Below are 22,805 nucleotides of genomic sequence, written 5' to 3'. Positions count from 1 at the left end.
AGTAGATTTTGACTAGCATATAGACCATTCGTGGAAATTCTTGCGTTAACGGTCTTGGGTCACCGTTTGAGAATCATTCTGCCAGACCATGCTTATTTCTGTCAGAAAGATCTTCTGGACAAATAACCTGGGCCTCCGTTTTTTTCCCTTTGATAATTTCTAGTTCTCTTCAACCAATAAATCCAAAGAGATGCTAAAATAATAGCCATTTTTAGCATCTGTCTTGGAGACTCATTATGTTGCATGAGAAAGTCAACTTTATGTTCCTAGCTGCAGTTTGGTCAAATATGAATGGTGACTTCTTTGAAAAGAATGTGCGTAACCTCATATTGCCTGGATTTTGATGGTGCCCAGTCAGGGAGGCTCCAGTTTGAGTGAGTAATGTAGATATTTGTCCTGTTCCCACACACCTTTGTTTACAAAGATGTTGTGTTGTGCTAATATACAAATATAAATTGCTGCTTCTGTTACCCCTGTAAATGAAGACCCTTTTATATGATTCAGTCTATCAGCAAAGTTCTAAATCCTGCTTACCTGGACCCCTTCCACCAGAATTAAGTCCTTTAATATGTAACAGTCCCCATTTTATTGGAGACAACTACTCAGGACTAAAAGAGGGTCTGAAAGGCAGTGGTTTTAGAAATAGCAACAGGCATTGTGGCGGGCCAGGAGAAAAGAGAAACCATATGGGGCTGCTGTGTAGCATTGGAAAAGGAAAGACAAGGAGGGTGAGGAGAATTAGATGCCTCAGGTGGGTTTGATCAGTTGCTATGGTTTCTAAGGCATATTTTAATACCAGAGGCTGCCAGCTATGTACGTACATTATCGACCTGAAGATTAGGTGTGGGCTTCCTGGGAAGAACCTGGGGAAGATATAACTGTTCACTGCTCACATTGAGGTGGGGGTGGGGTGCAGTCTGAACAACAGTCTACAGTGGAACAGCTCTATAAAAGAACAATCAAGGTGGATGTAATGGTAAAAGAAAGATTGTTTAGAAAATGGCACAGTACAGTGCTGTATAGACCAGATTTGTTCAGAAGAAGTCCTACTCCTTGTTATCACCTGGGAAATGGTGTGTCATGAGAGGACTGTCACTGCATTGCCGTGGAGAATGAATGAATTTGGAGTCAGAATATCTGGGTTCAAGTCCTTGACCCCATGTCAGCCTCTTTGCGACCTTAAAAAGCCATCTTAGCTTTCTTCTCTTCTGTTTTCTCATCTGTTAAACATTTGTTGAAGCTCTTAGGAGGTTCAAATTAGATAATCTGTATAAAAATCACAATTTATTTTTGTATTTATGTACAACACCAACAGTTCCCCCACTTCCCCTATTCCAAAAGAGAATGTAAGGGAAACCAATTACTATTAGTGATAATTTTTTAAATTGCCATTGCAGGGCTCTGGGATCATCATTATATGACTGTTTTGAGCAGACAGATGTGTGAGAGGATTTGATCTGAAGGCTGATTTTCTCTCTGGGCTGGGGAGGGACATCTGTGTCTGATGTGTATGTAGGGATGGGCCCCCATGTGCTCATACCTACACATACACTTTACATAAAATGGTAGAATGTAGGAATGAGCCTTATGAGGAATAGCACATAATTGTTAGAGATTCTCTTAAGGAATTTAAATATATGACCAGCCGTCCCCTTATAATCAAACTAGCTATGGTAAGTCAGACCATAAATGGTTGTGGTTCAGAGAGTATTGTATCCAGAGACTGAGGAGAGATATCCCCAAAATAGAGACAACTTTTCTTTGCAAAAATAGTATGGTGCCCTTATATCCCTTACTCTAATTTCCCTATTATGACAACTTACATTACCATGGTACAAGTGTTAAAACCAAGAAATTAAGATTGATACAAAACTATAAATTAATCTTCCGATTTTATTCAAATTTCACTAGTTTTCTTGCTGATATCCATTTCCTATAGGCTCCCTGGGATCTCATATTTATTTGCCATGTTTTCTTAGTATCCTCCAATCTATAACTGTTCTTAGTGTTTTTTAAAAAAATCTTTCCTGATCTTTACACTTTGAAGAGTTTGGGCCACTATTTTGTATAATGCCCCTAATTTTGGTTTCTCTGATGTTTTCTCATGATTAGATTGAGGTTATACATTTTTTGTAAGAATACCGCAAAAGTGGTGGCATGCCCTTCTCAGCGTATCTTTTCAGGAGGTATATGATCCAGCGTGACTTATTTATGGTGATGTTTAGTTTGACCACTTGGTTATGGTCATGAATGCTGGGCTTCTCCAATGTAAACTTGTGATTTCCCCTTTGTAATTAATAGAAATCTTGTCTCCTTTTTTAAAAAAAAGTTTTATCCTTTCTTAAAGTGATGGCAGGGTTGGTGCAAGTGTCATTCACAGAGGGTGGCCACGTTCCCTGCCCTGGTGGGAAGAAAGAGTGCCCTGGAAAATGATGGAGTCATTATTTTAAATGTTTGAATAGATTTCTCTCAATCCATGCTGAAATGGATTGCCTGACATTACATGGCAGGATTTCTAAGTCCTACCTCCAGGCAAATCTCATAGTTACTAGCAAAAATGAAAGTGTGAAATGCTTTTTAATGTATATTTAACAACACATAGTCTGGTGATTACTGATGTGTATTCACTGTGGACTCCCTTTGCTATCAGAGGAGGATGTTGAGACAACATTTTTGCACATTTATTCTCTCTAAATCCATCACATGTTTACTTTCTAAATATCTATAACTGTCATTTATAACAAGATTATATAAAGTCAAATTCTTTAAATCTAATTTGAACTTTGAGTCATAGGATTACAGTCAGTTTTCAGGAAAAGTACAATTACCTTTCTCGGGTGATTTTTCTCCCTTACTCCACCTTGTGAAATTGCCTACTATTAAAATGATACTAAATTTTAGCCATTAATTAAAGAAAAAAAATACAGCTTAGTAATTGGGGTGTGAGAGGTACTGCTACTTTATTCATCCTTTTGATTCAGAAATTCACATAGCTCCTATTTAAAGAATTTTTCATCATTGAATCCAGTAATATGTCTGCTTGCATTGAAGAAATAAATTTCACAAAATGTATTTAATTCCTTCCTATGGTGTCACTATTAAATAAGGATTAAGCCACCTTTTTTTTTTTTTTTTGTATTAATGGTGGGTTGCACAGCAAGAGTTCACATCTTATACTAATATATGCTAAATAGTCACATAGTATATAGATCAGTGTTGTTAAAATAGCAGTGTTAAAGGCATTTTAGATCACAGAGCCCCAGTGGTCTATATTTTGTTTGCTTTGACATTATTAAACTCAATCTGTTTCTCTAACTGTGACTCTAATTACTACATTTGCATGGCAGAAAAGTTTGCTATGTAGGTCGACTTTTATTAACAATGCTTGCATGTTGTTTTCTGCTCTCGCTCTCTGTATTTCATGAGCAGGCAGAGCACCTTCAGTTGCACTGAATAATTATGCACAATCAATAAGTTTTTGTGTTTGTCTTTGTTGTTTCTTTGATGTGGCCTCTAGGATGCCGCCGGCAAGGTGCTGGACCGCTGGGCCATCATGTCTAGAGAAGAGGAAATTATCACCCTTCAGCAGTTTCTGCGGTTTGGAGAAACCAAATCCATTGTGGAGCTGATGGCAATTCAGGAGAAAGAAGGGCAGGCTGTGGCTGTACCGTCCTCAAAGACAGACTCAGATATAAGGACTTTCATTGAGAGCAATAATCGCACCAGGAGTCCCAGTCTGCTTGCTCACCTAGAGAATAGTAACCCTTCCAGCATTCATCACTTTGAAAACATCCCGAACAGCCTTGCATTTCTGCTTCCATTCCAGTACATAAACCCAGTCTCAGCCCCACTGCTAGGGCTGCCTCCAAATGGGTTGCTGTTAGAGCAACCAGGACTGAGACTGCGAGAACCAAGCCTTTCAACTCAGAATGAATATAATGAGAGCAGCGAATCTGAAGTATCTCCCACACCTTATAAAAATGACCAAACACCCAATAGAAACGCCCTAACCAGCATTACTAATGTGGAGCCCAAAACCGAGCCAGCCTGTGTGTCCCCTATTCAGAATTCTGCCCCAGTCAGTGATCTAACCAAAACCGAGCATCCGAAAAGCTCATTCCGGATTCATCGAATGAGAAGGATGGGGTCAGCCTCTAGGAAAGGAAGAGTGTTCTGTAACGCATGTGGGAAGACATTCTATGACAAGGGTACTCTAAAAATTCATTATAATGCCGTGCACCTGAAGATCAAACACCGATGCACCATCGAAGGTTGCAACATGGTCTTTAGCTCCCTCCGAAGCCGTAATCGCCACAGTGCAAACCCCAACCCTCGCCTTCATATGCCTATGCTAAGGAATAACCGAGACAAAGATTTAATTCGGGCCACATCAGGAGCTGCCACCCCCGTTATAGCAAGTACAAAATCAAATCTCACACTCACAAGTCCTGGTCGGCCCCCAATGGGTTTTACCACTCCCCCACTAGACCCCATCTTACAGAATCCTCTCCCTAGCCAGCTGGTGTTTTCTGGTCTAAAGACTATCCAACCAGTCCCTCCATTTTATAGAAGTTTACTCACTCCAGGGGAAATGGTGAGTCCTCCAACCTCCCTCCCAACCAGCCCCATCATTCCCAGCAGTGGCATCATGGAGCAGCACCCCCCACCACCCTCTGAGCCAGCAGCACCAGCAGTGATGATGGCCACCCATGAGCCCAGTGCTGACCTGGCACCCAAGAAGAAGCCCAGGAAGTCGAGCATGCCTGTTAAGATTGAGAAGGAAATCATTGATACTGCTGATGAGTTTGACGATGAAGACGATGACCCCAATGATGGCGGAGCTGTGGTCAACGACATGAGCCATGACAATCATTGCCACTCCCAAGAGGAAATGAGCCCAGGGATGTCTGTGAAGGACTTTTCTAAGCATAGCAGGACCCGGTGCATTTCAAGGACTGAAATAAGTAGGGCTGACAGCCTGACTTCTGAGGACCAAGAGCCTGAGCGTGACTATGAGAATGAATCTGAGTCTTCAGAGCCCAAATTAGGCGAGGAATCCATGGAAGGAGATGAGCACATTCACAGTGGAGTGAGTGAAAAAGTCCTGATGAACAGTGAGAGGCCTGATGAGAACCATAGCGAGCCCTCTCATCAGGATATCATCAAGGTGAAGGAAGAATTTACAGATCCCACCTATGACATGTTTTACATGAGCCAGTATGGACTATACAATGGTGGGGGGGCCAGCATGGCTGCCCTGCATGAGAGTTTTGCATCATCTCTGAATTATGGCAGTCCTCAAAAGTTCTCCCCAGAAGGTGACCTGTGTTCTAGCCCAGACCCCAAAATCTGTTATGTGTGCAAGAAGAGTTTCAAAAGCTCCTACAGTGTGAAGCTTCACTACAGGAATGTTCACTTAAAAGAGATGCATGTCTGCACGGTGGCTGGCTGCAACGCTGCCTTCCCCTCTCGCCGAAGCAGAGACAGGTCAGTAAATCTCCATTGGCTGCTCCTGCTGGGGGTGGAGGGTGCCAATTTCAGTCCCATTGGACTTGACATTAAAAAATCCAACTTAAACATTTTTGATGCACTGTAAAAATTGTCCACAGTGACCACATGATAACCAAGCTGCCATGCTCATGAAGGATTGTTGCCATTGGTGCTTGTTATGATTAAGCATGCAGAATCATATGCCATCTTACCCAGTAATGCACGTCATTTTTCTCTGTGCACTGTGTATGTGTGTGTGTGCATTTCCATGCATCTAGGTGTGATTTTAACTGTGTACACAGTTCCCTGCTTCCCCATGAACCTCCACTTAGAAGCCGCAGCTTCTGTTATATATATTTCTGCTTTGCCTTGTGGCTTTTTAATTAAATCAATATATTATCTTCATACACACATATTTATCCAATATAGAAACAGAAATTTACGGATGGAAAGAACCATAGGTCCAGGACATCGAGACAGCCTGCATCTCCGTAGGTATAACCAGAAATGTTATCATTGCTTACATGAGTATTCAGTGTGTCCTTGAATTCTTTTAAGAGTGATGAAAATAGAAAAAAACGGGACCAAAGTAATTGTTGATGTGGAGAAATGATGTGGTCATGTGTGGGTTTCTTTCACTTTAACTTCACAATGTCTTTGAGTACATCTCTAAAATTTAGCCTGCCATGGGAATTATGCACAGAAAAAGAGCCGTGCATATACTTTTAGGGTCAGTTAGAATATATTATGACCAGTCTTCAGATGACATCATCCTCTAGCTATGTAGCTGCAGCTCTGAAACAATTGGACTTAAACAGAAGCAGCTGGTCCTGAACCTGCAATTACTTTTTTAATCCTAAAGAAAGGGTAATATAAATGGAATGTATCAAGGTGTTCAGTGGGGGGGGGTAACAACAGTTTTCCTGCACTTATGGAGCTAAGCTTATGAGAAGATCATTTATGTAATACACCAGCTGAACCAGGTTCACATTCCAGTTAGCTCTTCCTGTTGTATCGGATGTGGTTTTCTTGCTTCTACATTGTCTTAAAAATAATTTTAGAGCAAATTTTATTACATGGTAGAACTCAATATATGTAGAAGAAATAAACTTAACCAAGAAGTTTCCAAATAGCCACCACCATATTCCTAGTGCTTATTAATTGGGAAGAGTTTTTTTGACCATGTAACACATAATAAAATTACCTCTGAGAAATAGTGACGTGTGTTTAGAATACTCTGTTTTATCTTCATATTTGAGAGAAGAGTGAGAAGGGTTTCTTTTAAAAATACATATTTTCTTTTCTACTGAAATAAAAGTGGCCCAATCCATGAAAAGCAAAATCTCTAAGAAAAAAAATAAATCACTTGTTCACACAACTAAAAACATACTTTAAAGAGAAATCTGTCTTCTTAATTTTACCACCCCCATTTCCATGAACCTTGTTCTATAAAAATGGTCTGTGGGTCACAAAGTTCTTTTCAGTTACAAGTCATCATTGCTAATACCAGAATATGTCAAATGAGACAGCTGTACTTTGAATAATAAAGCACACCACTATACTCAAATCCACCCCCCCACCCCCAAGTTTGTGAGCAACATTCATTCTTTTAAATTTCAAATAGTGCAGTAGTGATAATGAGGTTAATGCATTGGATTTTTTTTACCAAAAATAAAAGACTCATGAAAACCTGCATAATATATTTATGAAAATGGAGTGTTTGAAGACAAGCCAAAATTTAAGCTGATTTGCATGAATTCCTATCACAGTTTCAGTTGGTTTGCTGAAAATATTGGAAGTCACATCACTGGAATTAACGGCTTCTGGACCAAAAGGCTACAATTACATACCCAAAACTTGGCACTTTCATTTTTGTCAAGCCACTAGAAAACACAAGGGCTTGTGATTTTATGTCTTCAAGCATAAGGAAGATACTATTGAGAGGGTGGTTTTCTGAGGGGAAAAAACAATCTATTGATAGAAGGGGAATATTTCAATCACCATTTTATTCTAAGAATTGGGAACTTGGCAGTGACCAGCCATGCAGTTGAGACCAGTGTCTAGGGTAACTAGGATCTTCTAGGAGGGAAGACAAGTACAGATAATTTCCGATGTGTATTTATCACACAGAAGACAGAAAACTTCAGAAGACAGTAGATACAGTTCATGTGGGTGAAATACCGTATCACACCTAATCTTTTTAATTTTGGAATTTTGCCACACAGGCTAAATGGAGGGAAACAAATTGAAAAAAAATATTGTAGAGTGAATTATTTTGTAATTTTCACTTGAAATTTTGCCTTTTTAAAATACAAATTATAAAACATATCTCTTTAATGTTCAAATCTTTTGTTCCCAGTTTAAAATTTGGCAATAACTCGAATACTTTAGTGTGACGTCTTTTTATATGTTATCTTTTTTAAGAGAAAAATGTTCATCCTTGTTGACTCTGTGCCTTGAGTTTAGCCACCACCCAATAATCAGCAATAGTGAAACCACTGGGATACCAGCCTCTTCCAGCATTTCAGCAGAGTGGACTCTGAAACGTAATTGTACTCCTGTTTCAGCCTTTTATTGTCATTTTATCAACTAATGTAGACCTGTAATTGAATCTCCTCCTTTTTCACAAAGCCTCTTGGGTCACATCTCTGATTTACTTCTTAGACTTACCTTACCTTTCTATCTTCAGTTTGACTTTATTGCTCATGAGAACCCCAGGAAGTATGGGTTCCTGCTTTTCCACCTTCTGATTCACTATATGTTTGTCTGAGCCAGCAGACTTCCCAATAGAAACCCTCCTTTGTCTTTAATCCTGCTGTCCTTAGGCCCATTTCTTTCTTCTCCCCAGAGTCTCAGTTCGTCCATCCCTGACTCCACAGTATCTTCCTTGTGCAAATAAAGCATTAGAGGGGATTTTTGAGTGGGGGTTCAAGTGTGCAAGGCTGCATGGTTTTGGGATGTCTGTGATAGAACTAACAGAATAGCCCTCTTCTTTCTTATAAAAGTAGCCTTCTTGTCTTGGTGTTTAAAACACCTTACAGGAGTGATACATGGGTCTTCCTGGGATGTTTCCAAGATGGCTATGTATGTGAGGGCTTTGCATTTTTGGTCTCCAGATAGGCATGTTGGTAAGATGGAAGTAGAAGCATGTTAAATACTGTGGTGTAGATTTGGCAGTTTTAGCAGAGATTCCCAAGTCTTTCTGTATGAACTTTCTAGATTTTATAAAATCAAGTTTTGAAGGCTCCTTAAAAGGCAGGGTGTTCTTTGTCTAAAGTCACAAAGAGGGAGAAAAGAGGGTGTGAGGCACATGCCAGGTTTTTTGGGGCTGAGATTCTAAGTAGTGTCAAAAGCATGCTTTTCTACATAGCTTTCAGTCAGTGTGAGTTAAAAGTAAAGAGGTTCATTGTACATTAATGACAAGGAGCAAACTAACATACACAAAGTCCAATTCATCCTGGCCATTATGTAACTCTTAGGATAGTTTTTAGTCTGAGTCATGGAAGTGAAGTAGAAATTGCTTTCTCTGTAAAGAACTATGGTACTCTAAGATGATGGCTACAGTGTTCAAGTGTACACTGACAACGTTATGGACTGTTAGTCCTGAAAGGTTTTTCCTAACCACCTTCCTTCTTTTGGTTTTTATCCCCTGAATTTTCTGCCGCTGGGATGATTCTGTCAGGAGAAGGATGCTGCCTGCATCATCTTTGGCATCCGTTCCAGCCCTCCATTTTTAAGTATATGTGTGAAATACTCCCTGGGAAGAAGAAATTCAAAATAACTGGCTTGGAAACTGCAGCCTTTATAAAGGCAATTTTCTGACAGCATCATAGTCAGAATCAGCTGGGCTTAGTTTACTTCCGGTCTGACCTGAGATTTGAACCTCAGGAGGGCTGAGTGGCTGTAGGTGACCTTATTTAAGGGAGATTCATTTAGATTACACTTGGTTTTTATTTGGGAAAAAAAAAAAAACAAACTAAATTTTCCTTCTGTTCTCTTCCCTAACATTCCGTATCCTTTGGTAATATGTTAAAATCTATATATGTCTTTTTTAGTAATTTGCAATGTTACAACTCCAACTAAAATGAAGACATAGTATTCAGAAATTAGATGACCTGCATAGAAAGAAGTATTTGCATTTTTGCATTTCATTCTAAATGAGTTTCACCAGCTTTGTTCCTCTCTTCCTCTGAGAATAGGGGCCACTAATTGCCAAGGTTTGTCTTAAATTTTATCAGAAAGGTAAGCACGTGTGTTTGATCTTCTAGGTGTACAAGAGGTAATTCAGCCTCGTGAATAAATTTAAAAACAAAATAATACTTACTTAGGGTGATTTATAAATAAATATGAGGCAACCATTGGTGCCAAGTGTGAACTTTCTCTTTGATTGCTAGTTAAATCAGTCTAGATTTAAACATGTAAACTTCTTGATTTGTATGGAGTAAGACATCTGTATTTGGTTTATTAAAACCTGCTGATGTCTCTAGAACTAAATTTGTTCCCATATAGGCCTCTGGGTAGCTGTAGCTAAAAAACAAAGATATATAGTTTTTGCTTGTCTGATTACCTGACTTCCAGCCCTATACAGGTGTGCTGGAATAAATTAACATGAGCTACCTCTGATGAGCCACTGCATACATTAACAACAGAGGTGAAGATGTGAAAACATGCTACCTACCTGCTGTTATCACCTTCTCAGCATAACAACATCCATTTTTTCCATCATTCTCTATGTTTGGAAACTTATAGAGAACTTTTTTAGGGATAGCTTTTCAATAATTACACATGATTTCACCAGACAGTAGCTCTAAGAAATGAGCTACTTAGCACCAGCTCAAGATAACTATTAGTATATTTTCCGTAATATAATTAGCTGTCAGATACATGTGTTAATACTCCCCAAGTACAAGAAGAGAACATATAAGGCATCAGCCGTTTCATTTCTTGTATTTTTGCCAACCAAACCACAACTGTTTATTTTCCAAAATCCTTTTGTAAAGGGAAGTTATGTAGGTCCTCTGACTTTTTAAATGGTAAGGAAGATATTTTCCCCCTACTATTCTGTTCGGTTCCACAATAGAACCAGCAGATCAATAGGTCGTTTGCACTTATCTCTATTACTTCCCATCGAAAGCAAACAAACAAAATAAATCCCCCTTCTGAGTAATTGCTAATTGTGCCCTCCTCAAGCAAAACTTTGGTAGTAAAGTAAACCTCAGTGTCCTTCCTGTCCCTGGGGTTCTTTTTATGTACTGGGAGAAGAGCAATGAGCAAACAGTCTGCTTGTATCATGGGGAGAGACTCTGTCAAGCCTAAAGTGAGCCTCGGTCTTCCTAATGACCGCCTGCTGGCCCAGCTGGATGCAAGACAAGCTCATTTAAGCCTCTGCTGACCTTTCACTCCTCTACTACACGAACTACACCAGTCACTTCCACTGTCTTCAGAACTGCAGACCAAACAGCCAGCGCAGCTCAAGGGTAGTAGACAAATGACTTGCCTTTCATGATACAACAAGATTTTTGCAAATTTCTGTTGGGAATTACGTTAAATCTGTTGTGGCTGCATAACTTCCCTTGCAGGAACATAATGCTTTTATATACTCCTTATTCTTATCTTTCCTAGAAAGGAATAAGCCACTACACTTGCTAGAAGTATCTAGAAAATTTGGGCAAAAATATCTATTAGAGCACAGGAGATATTTTCATAATGGCAGTTCCTTTGAAAGGGCTGTCTTTTTGATTTCCACTTTCCTCTGGCCTGCCACCATCTATTTGATCCTCTGATGGACTTTATTAGTGTATGTCTTTCTGATAGATAATTATTCATTTCAGATATTCATTTTTGGAGATATTTCCCTTTTATAAACATAGGCCATTTTCCACCAGGAAGCAGGCGGGAAGACTGCATACATGTATTGTTAATATGCGCCTGTATAAACCCAGGTAAGATTGGCTCTCTCTTAGGTGAAAGTCTTCTACCAACTCTCTCTAGCTCTAAGTGATCCATTCATTGTCGTGTTAAGAAGAGGATAGACTTTTCTTTCTTTTTAAATTTCATACTGAAGGTTGAACCAAAAAGCATTTCTTTTTCTTTTTTTAAAGCCTTTTCTGAAACAATTGAATGCTTTTGCCATAAGACTCACACAAGCTTCAAATAAATGAATGTGGCCGAGTATGAAAGGAGTTTGCACTTGCCAAAAATTTACAATGTCATAAAAAGAGGAGATTCAGTAACTTTGATTCTTGTGTGCATGTGCGGGAGCGAGGTGAGCAGGCTGAGGCAGAAGGGAAAGAATACTTTTTAGGAAAGGACAATTTTTCTTCAGTTATTTAACATGAAACTACACTTTTAAAAAATACCTAGATTTTATGTCCTAATGCAAGCTGCCTGAATTAAAACAGGAGTTGTAAATTCCTCTAAAAAGCTGTTATGCCTAAAGTGTTAGTGATCTTAACTCTAGTACTTTATGGAGTTTATTATTTCTTTTATTAACTGGGGGAGGGGGAAATGTTACCCACTTCCAGTTTAACTCTTTTTCTTGCTTGCTCTAATTTTGACTTTACCTTAGGAGAGAGAGAAAAAAAAGTCATTTGCTTCCAACTGAACATATATAAGTGATGCCTTAATTTTGCTGTTGCGTATATCAATCTGAGTTATTACCAGCCATTCAAAAATTATGCTAACATTCTAATATAAATTTATCCACATAATGTATATGTGTGTTTATACATGGACACCCGCATAAATAAAAAAGTCAAGGGACAGATCATTTAATTGCCAGAATAGGCATCTCCCTCTTGAAAAGTGATATATAAGCTTACTTTTTCATGTTGATGGGAAATAACAAGATTTTGTAAGTAAAAGGAGACCGATTTGGGCAATGAGAACAGCAGATTTTCCCAAGGAAGCCGCTGGGGTCTGATGGCCAGCTGAGGGTAGCTGCTCTAACTTGGATTTTTAGTCCACTCTTTCACCAAGGGGGCACTGGTGGGTCAGTCCGCTCACTAGTAATTGTGTTTTACAGACTTCTAAAGCAATTGGCTCAGTCAGTCCCAATTCAATAAAAGCGGAGAGCAAGAGAGAGAGCACTTTTGTTCTATTTTTTACTTGAAATTATTTCATTCAGCAGTCTGTCTTTTTTAGTACCAGGACTTGACATTAGCACTCCAAGCTATATTAGCATCCATTTCAGCATTTCAGTAATGGTATTAAAAAAACACTTAACTTCAACGGTGAATGGTTGTATGACAGTACCATAAAAATCCACATTAAAAAAAAACTTATGTATTTGTCCCAGCAAATTATTTTTCACTTGTTTAACCACTTCAAAACTATGTTCTCATGAGGGATATTCACGAGACCTTGTTCTCAGAAGCTGCTGATAGTGATGGTCTCTTGGTTAGGGAATTTGGAAAAGCAGAAAAGGAAATACAGTGGGGAGAGGGTAGGTAACGATGCTGTTTACCTTGTAGTTAGATTACCTTCCATTTATCAACAGAGGTAGAATTGGCAACCTCAGAGCACCTAAGGTGAAATTCTTGAATCCTCATGCATAGCTGGGATTTGATTTTGAACCCAACACTCTCCAAACTTGGGAGCTAAGCCTAACTACTTTGGCACTGTAGTGTGCTCATAAATGCCTACATTAGGTTCTAAATTTTGATTAAACATTCAGTAATTAATCAATGGTAGACATGAAGCAGTTGGCAAGGTCCAGAGCTGCAAAATGTTTAAGACATAAAACATTACGAAGTAATTAGAATATGTTCCTTCAAGAGAAGGATTGCCTTCAATAAAGAGGTAAATGATAGCATCCTGTTTATTGTGGACGTAGGAAGCCAGCGCAATATGATAAACTGCTGGAGATACACATATCAGTAATCATCCACATTATTAGTGCCATTAATCATAATTCCAAAAATATGACAGCAGCAGCCAACTTTTTGACCAATTTTGCTTCTGCCTGTTGGCCATTATAACTTTGCTAATAGACTGCAGAGCTCCTGTGCGTGGCAGTTTGCATTGAGAATGGAAGGTTAATTATATTTGAGCTGCTGATTTCTTCTCTCCTTGGAAAAGGCTTAGCACTTTCACAATCCCAGGAGCTCATTGTTGTTAAACCAGTAGAAGTACTTTATTGAAATGTTCTTTGTTGGTCAGGAATGAGTAGATATTTCAAATGAGATATTAGCACCAGGCTGGGAGAACCGCTAATGTTTCTTGCTCCAAAATGATCCTTGGGCAGCAAAAGGAACTCACTTGTTTTTTTTAAATCACTTTTCTCTCTCATTTCTTTTCCTGCAGATGGGTAAGAAGTTCAGCTCTATGAAGTACTGATGGTGATGCACTGGGGAATCTCACAAGATTGGGAGTGGTCTCAGAATTTAAAACGTGTAGGACTAGGAAGTTGGGGACAGTGGTTCACAATAGTGGAAGAAATACGCACCTCTTTATTATAAAATTATGCTTCTCTGGCAATACTGATTTGAATAAAATGTAAAAACATCTTAACAACAAATATCTGAATGTTTCTAAAAATCTGAATGTTTAAGAGCATAGATGCATTGCTGATTGATTCATTGAAGTTTTCAGGCGACAGTAGTTTTGACATCATTCAACAAAAGACATATATTAGATCATGCCATTCTTGTTTGTTCAACAAAGTATTCTAGATAAAGCCACAGTTAATAATATTGATTTTCCTGCAAAACACTGTCCCTCCCTTGGGGAACTCACATCTCTAGTATCATCTTTTAATAAGATCATAAATAAACCTTTTTAATGATATAAAACATTTTTGAATGTTTATTCTTAGGAAGTATTTCCTTTGAAAAAGACCTCAGAAAGAAATTGAGGTTCCCCGTTGCACGTATTAGAAAAGAATGCTCACTTTTCAAAAGGCAGAATATTTTGAGTGTAAAGAAAGAAATGTACTCCTATTATTTTGGAAATATATCTTCTAAACTCTTCCTATAAGTATAGACTATAAAAAAGGGAAGGAAGACTTTAGGGTTAGTTCATGCAGGGTGTAAATAGAAAACTCAAAATTATACCTCAGATTTATTTTCACTAAATCCCTAAAAGATGCCAGAGCTCATGGCTTTGATTTTCCTGGCCCAACATTAATAGTAAGCTGAATTCTGTATGAGTTGGCTGATAGAGAAAATGTTCAAATGCTGTGAAAACCTAGTCCTATTCACAGTGTAACAGTCGTCTCACATACAGTGCAACAGGTACCTATTGAATAATCAGCACCTTTGAGAAGCCTTCATGTGTCACATGCTGCTCAGAAGTAAGATGGTTAGCGAGCAAGACTGAAGATAGCAATTCTGTACTTAACCTGAGCATCCAGCATACACATTTTCCATCTACCAATCTGCCTTCCCAAATGCCATCACTACATTAACATTTTTTATGCATTCCACAGCAATGACAAATTGTTTTCTAACTGTAGTGCCAGATTTAGTATGCGAAAGACACATTTGCCTCTGCCAACAGACCAATAATTCTCACTAACATCTTCAGGGTTACAACATTTATAAAGTTGCAAAGTGGAGTAAACAAACCATCTGTTTGGCTTTTCCATATATGTCATGCTTTCTTATTAGCATATTACGATTCATTTAGTAAACGAATTTGGTGATTTTGTTCACGTCAAAGTTAGATCGAAAGCTTGAAGATGATTAACATTCCTGGGACAGGCACATTAATACATTGCTTCCTCTGCAAAGTTAAATGGCTCCTCAGGAGAATCGCCCCTTGTTGACAAGATGAGACTGTCAATTTTGTTTGCCTGCCACATTCGGGGCCGTAAGGGGATGGCAGGCTCTGAGAGAGGGGAGGCGTGTAGGCAGCATAATTCACTGTGAATTGAGAAAAAAAGAAGTCTAATTCTGATAAATGGTCGACCCCAATACATCCTACCTGTTATTACAACAGACGTGCCGTATCTGTGCAGTAAATTAGCTAAACCCCTAAAGAGTTTGGTGTGGGAGCTTATCTTCAAGTGAATAATTTGAATGTAGAGGGAACTGAACTGTCTGCGTGACCAGTGTGAATGATTTGTTTTATGTTGAAAGGGATTGAAGAGACTGAATTTCAGATTTTTAATTTGCAAGAATTTGCTTAGCTTTTATTTCTTGCATTTAAGATATGTGTCTTTACTTTTTGTGTTTTTTTGAATGTTGTTAACTAAAATTTTACACTGAATTTTCCTCCTGAGCTAGTGGATGGTTTTTAGATCTCTTGGAGAGAATCTTGAAATAAAAACCTATTGAACAACTACTGGAATTGCGGAAATATATAGTATCAGAAACGTCATTTAATTCACAGAGCTGTAAGCATCTTACTATTAATAAATTGTAATACAAAAATTATGAGGGGCTAAGTGCAGTAGATAGTACTAGAGCAATCAAGATAAAAGAGAAACTAAGGAGGGGCAGGGTTTTAATTTTTTGTTCTGTGAATTTGAATAGCAAGTTTGCAGATCTTTTTGGGAGTATTGTTAACCAAGTATTCCACAATACACTCAAATCTGACCTCTAGTCTTACTCAGATTGGATATAAATGAATAAATTTATTAAGTTAGTATCTCTATACATACACACGTACTATATATGCATCTGCATACACATGTGGTATCTGCTATGTATACTTAATTGTGATTAGTCTGGGCAATAAAATTTGTGCATGTGTGTGTGTTAGATGCCAGAGGTTGAGCCAGATGATAAAGGCAAAAACTAATCCAAAACGGGAACTAAATTCCAAGGCACTGTAATCAATTATATTTTGTTTCAATTCACTAAGCTCAGAATGGCTCAAAACTGATTAAGAATTAAGAGTTAGTTCCTGGACTTTTCTTGTAACCTATAGCTTGGTTCACTATTCAGTTTCTGACTGCCACTGTCTGATTTTCTAATTTGATCATGACTTTTTTTTCTTTTTTTAAAATAAGTTCCTTCTCTGCATCTCACAGCCAAATTACAAAATTTGAAACACTTTTCCTTTTAAAATAAATTATGGTGGTTTTTTCCATTTTAATTTTTATGGATTCGACATGGCGTAAAGTCAAACTGGGCATTTGGATAAGTGGGAAAGGGAGATATACAAAAATGGGACTTCGTCACTAAAAAGCACTTGCATTTAGTTGACAGCATTTGATGAATTTGATGTCTTCTGTGATTGCATAATGAAGCTTTTACTGAAGAAACAGAAAAGGACCGGTAGTTCATTTCAGTCCAGTCAGAGTACTTTCAGTCAGCATTTCAGTGTTAGAAATAAGTTTGGTTTTATGACTCCCCCACCCAAGACTTCATTACTTTTTGCTTTTAATGGTCATTTTAGTCTTCAGGAGGCTTTTTTGGTAAACTCACACTATGAAAGGTGTAGGAAAGAATGCAGAGGTTCGAAGGAAACATAGTTCCAAACATAGTTCAAGTTATAGGACTTTTCCATGCCCTAATTATGTGACATTCCTTTGGACCGCATTGGAATATTAATGTAAAGCCAGAATCACCCTTAGCTCCATAGGCACTTTTTTTTTTTAATATTCAGTTATATGCTTCCATTCTTGGGACCATAGTCTTCTCTCTTACTGTATATTTTGAGAAAAGCTTCTTTAAGATTTATGTATCTAAAATGTGGATATATATATGTATATTATATATATATATCTACTATATGCAAAGTATTCTCCTTGGTCTTCAAGAGACGCAAGATTGAGTACGTTTTAGTTTGTGTTCTTTATTGAAAATAACCGTCTTGGGTTAAATTTTGGACCCCTGTCTTAATGAATACTAAGGTACTTTTTCAGACCAGACCCTTACCCCTTCTGCTTATGAACTAATCTTCCCTCTCCACCCTAGGCATATTTTTCTGTAAGAGGAAGTTACCTCCTCCTATAATTGTATTCACTACCTAATCAAAGCAAGTTGAAACAAACAGCTTTCATAATGTTTATGTTCTTGTGAAGTATAAAAAGTTCTAATGCAGTCTTCTAGACTTCTGTTAATGGTTATTCTTTCCTCTGTTCTGGAGATAAAAATTTTCAGAACTCCAAGACTATTTCTGGAAAAACCACTGTTTTTGACTTTAAAACCTAGTGATCATCTCTATCCCTGGAGAACTAAAAATTGGTTCCTTTGTGCATTCCTTCTACAATTTAATACATAAAACTTAGGATAGCTTCTACTAATGGGGAGTCCTACTCCTATTTCCAGCACTCTCTGGCCTCCCATTTTGGAATCCTCTTCTCTATATCAGATTAGCAGTAGGTGTAGGTCTTTCTGTGCCTCTTTCAGCTTCCCCTTCTTTTCTTTCACCTTCCCCTTCTTTTCTTTCACCTCTTCAATTTTGCTGAGCCAAATAAATTTGTAATATTCCTCAAATTGCTATTAACCCCAGGTCTTTTTATCTGCTCTTGAGAATAATATTTTATGACAGATAATGGTTTGGATTGACTGACTCAAGTGTCTGACAATAGGTCTTTGTTAAAATCAAGTGTTGCCCTTTGTCCTTTCTTTGGAGACTAAACCATAACCTCTTGTGGACAGGATCAAATCAGAACTCTAAAGAATTTCAGTCTTCTTTCCCTCCTTTTCTTGCTTCCCTTTTTCTCCATCTCAGTGATACTGTATGAAAATCTCCAAGCACACCATCATAAGAGTGAACCAAAAGACTTTCCACAGCCCATTCTTCCCATCCCCACTTTGAGTGTTTTGCATATGGCATTTAAGATTATTAAACAAAAATGAAATAGATTAAGAAATGAACATAAAAGAATCAATTCTCTTGAACCGTGGTTTCATAATGGAAATCGACTACCATGAATGAACCCGTATACTGAAGTTATGAACAGCAGAGCTAATGCACTGCCATGAGTTCATCTTTATTATTGCATTACACCTGAATCAATTGATAAAGTAGCTTTTTTTTTTTAAGCGAGGGATGGCACTTAATTGAATAAAAGTCAATATAATTATATTAGCAGAAACCAACAGTACTGCTGACAGCGGAAAAGGGACACTGTTGAACAGAGTGCCAGAGCTGGTCTGCACATTTCTGCACATCGTTTGGTTGACAGATATTGAGGGCTGGTACATCATCTAATTAGATTACAGATTTCTATTGCTGTAAGTGAGAAATGAAGAGAAACATCCCTTCCTGGTAACATCAGTAGAGATGTGTAATTTCACAAGTCATCTTAAGGAAGATGTGTCCATCTGGGTGATCAGTGTGTCCTTTTGTCAATGTTAATTCATTATTCCTTATTCAGTGAGTCTTGATGTGACTGCTGTGTGTCTGGCTGCTATTTTCTCAGCAGTGAACCTGGGAAGTGGTAACTGCAGATGTGTGAGAAGCAGCACAGAGTTCTAGATTACAGTCATCACAAAATGTGTGTGCTTGTGAAATTAAGATAGAGAAGAGGGTGTAAAATAAACAGGGTAAGATTTCATGAGCTCCTTCTAGTTGGCAGATTGTTTTATCAATAAAGTAAATAGTACATAGTGTAACTTTATTTCCACATTCTTGTAATAACTGTGGTGGTATCATACCCACATGTCAGGATAAAGACTTCACAGTAGGCATTTCCTGCAGTCTGCTTAGCAACCTGCACTTTGAGTCATCTGCCATCTGACACCAAGGAAACGGAACGACTGTGTCAGAGCAGGGACCGTGTGGACAGCTTCTGTTTTATCATTCACATATCCGCACACTGCATGCATCTGTTTAGAACTCATTTACGGATGATGACCATGCTGTGAATTTGGTTTGTCTTAATTTGCTTTATGATTTTTGGATTATGCAGCTGATCTGAAAATCATCAAGACAACATATGAGATCACTTATGACAGAAAATGATTTTGTGATCAGAACATTTTAAATCCCTATTTTATTGTTTAAGTTTTTTTAAAAAAAACAGATGTCTAGAATGTGAATTTGTTTTCTCTCTCTTTCTCTCTCTCTCTCTGTCTCTCTTGTCTCTCGTTCTTGCTTTCTTTTGTGATCGATTTAGCAAAAGATTAGAAAGCTGATCTTATTAACACAAGGTAAGCTCAGCCTTCCTAAGTGCAGTGTGGGGAGGGCTGCAGCCCCGTCTGCCCCTGAAACCCAAAGTGCTATATAATGTCTCATGTGGAAAGATGGAGAGCTCTTTCCCGCCTTTCTTGTCTCTGAGGCACATACCTCTCACCCAAATCTAGGAAATATTAGCTGTGCTTGCCACCAATTGGAGCAACTTACTTTGGTCTTGCATACTTTTCAATTATAATCAGGAGGTCTGTTGAACTTCACACTGACCATTGAGGTTATTTATATTATCACAGTTACTCCTCCATGATGTAGAGCTTCCACCATGATTGAGAAGCTGTATCTGTATATTTGTTTATCTGTTTACTTTTTGGAAAATAGCCTTCAATTTAGATCCTTTTCAAAGGTGAGCCTTTGCAGGTGGAGAGAGGTATATGCCCAAGGGCCCTTTAAAAATAAATTGGGGGTGGGGTGTAAATACAAAGACAATGTTTTCAGATAGATAATAACATATCAGGCTTTGTAAATCATGACATCGCTATGGATGCCCTGGGACACATTGTATCTGTTTTTACACCAGCAAAGCTCTCAGAGAAAACAGGAAAAGTTTTGCTTGTCTAAGAAGTATGGGTTTCAATTTTTAAAATACAGGGACCATATATTATTATTGTGCTTGATTTTTTTTTTTTTTTTTGATACTTATTGTGCTTTAATTTTGTTCCTTTAGGTTTTTTCTGTTGTTTAGTGTGATTTTTTTAAAGAGTGGGTGGGCTTTATTTAAAAAAATCAATTTCTGTTTTTTAGAATTAAATTTTAAAAGTCTAAACATACAATGAAACCATTTTCAGCATTAAAATGCAGTAGCTTCTGAAAATAAATGTATTTTACTACTAGATTTAACAGATTCCAACTCATTCTCAGAAAAATAACTTACTCTGTTAAACACAATTCAAATTGCTAATCTATAAAGCAAATTTTTTTTCTACCTAAAACTTGAAATGTAAGAGGGTTAGGGGAAAGGTTCCATTATTCTTTGAAGTTAAACCTAAATTATCTAGACCATTAACTTTTTAAAAAAAAAGCATACTTGTTATGTATCTCTAAATAAAGGGTTTGGCTATAGAAGGGTTTTGGTTTGTTTTTAAGTAAATTCAGCCTATTCAGTTTAGGCAAGCAGAAAGGTTCCATTCTTTTATCCTGTTTAATATATATTCTAAAATCGGTTAATTGACCCTCTGCAGCTGATGCTGCTACATAATAATGCTAACAGAACAGTGAGTGAGAAAAAGGGGCATGAGTTTGCATCCATCTTAACATTGAAGAATTTACTCTTCTAAAAATTATGTTAATGAAAAGCTCTCCTTATTGCACCCCACCACTTACTCCCAAGTAACTGAGGATGTGGGGAAATACCTGCTTTTATAATGGTGTCGTTAGCAGTGAATGTGCTTATTTGATGCCTAGTGAAAGCTGAATCAATTTTAAAATGCTCTCCTTTTTCTCACCCCACCCCACTCCCTACCCACCTACCCCTCCCCCCTTCCCTCTTGTTTTCCTAGACACAGTGCCAACATAAATCTACATCGTAAACTGTTGACCAAAGAACTCGATGACATGGGCCTGGACTCCTCGCAACCCTCCCTTAGCAAGGACCTCCGGGATGAATTTTTGGTGAAGATCTATGGTGCCCAGCACCCCCTGGGGCTAGACGTCAGGGAAGACGCCTCCTCCCCCGCAGGGACGGAAGACTCCCACCTGAATGGGTACGGGCGGGGCATGGCGGAGGACTACATGGTCCTCGACCTCAGCACCACCTCCAGCCTGCAGTCCAGCAGCAGCATCCACTCCTCCAGAGAGTCCGACGCAGGCAGCGACGAGGGCATTCTTCTCGATGACCTTGACGGAGGGAGTGACAGTGGAGAGTCGGCACACAAGGTCGAGGCCCCCGCTCTCCCTGGCGGCCTAGGGGCTGAAGTTTCAGGGTCTCTTATGTTCAACAGCTTGTCCGGGAGCAATGGTGGGATCATGTGCAACATTTGCCACAAAATGTACAGCAACAAAGGGACCCTGAGAGTGCACTACAAAACTGTGCATTTGCGAGAAATGCACAAGTGCAAAGTCCCGGGTTGCAATATGATGTTCTCCTCTGTGCGAAGCCGAAATCGGCACAGTCAGAACCCTAATCTCCACAAAAACATTCCCTTTACTTCAGTAGATTAGTCTCAGAATGGACACTACGAATGCCAGCTCTCACCAGATGGCCTACGTATTTGAACTGCCATAGTCAGTGTGTGTTTGTGTACTTTTGTGTGTGTGTATATACACATGTATGTTTCTGTGTGTATACACACACTTTTCTTTAAAGAAAAAAAAGATAAACACTAGGTGCTTTTGACTTTTTTTCTTTTCCTTTGTAGATTTGGAAAAGGGGTGGGATCTTTAATTTGGGGGTCAAAACAGAGCACCCCTTGAGACACGTATACACATACACACAACGCATAAGCCTGCAGCTATGCCCAGTTTTGACAGAATAATTCTTGGTCATCTCCAAAGAGACAAATTGTTGTACCCATAACTGTTGCCTGCAAAAAATAAAAGGGAAAAAAAAAGAAAAAAAGAAACAAAAAAGGAATTTCTTACATTTGTCTTTTGTGAACTTTAAGGTTTTGAGAGAATCTTCAATTAAAGCATGGCAGATTCACCTGTAAATAGTTAGCCTTGAGAGGCCAATGATGTAAAACAATTGTATTGATGGTTGTTAAACTCTTTTGTTTAATTTTTACAGTTACACCCAGCTGTTAGGTATGCAGGAAAAAAAAATAGTTTGCTGGCTAGCTCTATTCATTTATGTTAGCATTAATGCACACTTTTTTTTAAAAAAAAAAAAGAAAACTATGGTCTTGTTTTTACTACCTGCTAGATATAGTGATAAAAAGGTGCTGGCATGCTTTACAGCACAGATCTGATTTTTTTTAAATGTCCTGTACTATTACGTAAATCCAGTCATGCACTTTTTTTCATACACTACAAGGGGATGTGTAATATCCATGCTTCTTTTTTATCCTAAACTATTGCCATACTTCAGTAAGTGTCTTTTTTAAAAAAAATTCACTTGTATAAAAATGGTCTGGTCAGTATAGGGCACAAATGCCAAACAAAAGTATTAGTGTTAACACGAAACTGCCAACTTTGCACAAGTTTTCAGAAAAGAAAATACAATTAGTCACTCAACATAACCACAGGCCAATTTGTCGGCCACCAGAAAACCGCTTTAAAAAAAACACTGT

The 22,805-nt window shown here is 38.2% G+C and overlaps 1 protein-coding gene across 4 annotated transcripts in view; it reads left to right on the top strand.

Annotated features, from left to right (window-relative positions):
- The window catches only part of BNC2 (basonuclin 2), a 314,550-nt gene extending 292,423 nt beyond the window's left edge, over positions 1-22,127 (top strand). For 2 of the 4 annotated variants that reach the window (XM_037797011.1, XM_037797012.1), the window contains 3 exons: positions 3,518-5,487; positions 5,920-5,985; positions 21,078-22,127. In XM_037797011.1, coding sequence (XP_037652939.1) covers positions 3,518-5,487; positions 5,920-5,985; positions 21,078-21,738 — 2,697 coding nt within the window. In that variant the 3' untranslated portion in view covers positions 21,739-22,127. The remainder of the gene's footprint in view (positions 1-3,517; positions 5,488-5,919; positions 5,986-21,077) is intronic. The other 2 variants (XM_037797010.1, XM_037797009.1) reach the window with 1 other exon arrangement.
- The last annotated feature ends 678 nt before the right edge of the window (positions 22,128-22,805 follow it).

This window comes from Choloepus didactylus, chromosome 10 (genome assembly GCF_015220235.1).
Source record: "Choloepus didactylus isolate mChoDid1 chromosome 10, mChoDid1.pri, whole genome shotgun sequence".
Taxonomy (NCBI): domain Eukaryota; kingdom Metazoa; phylum Chordata; class Mammalia; order Pilosa; family Megalonychidae; genus Choloepus; species Choloepus didactylus.
This window is presented reverse-complemented; position numbering and strand designations above follow the sequence as displayed.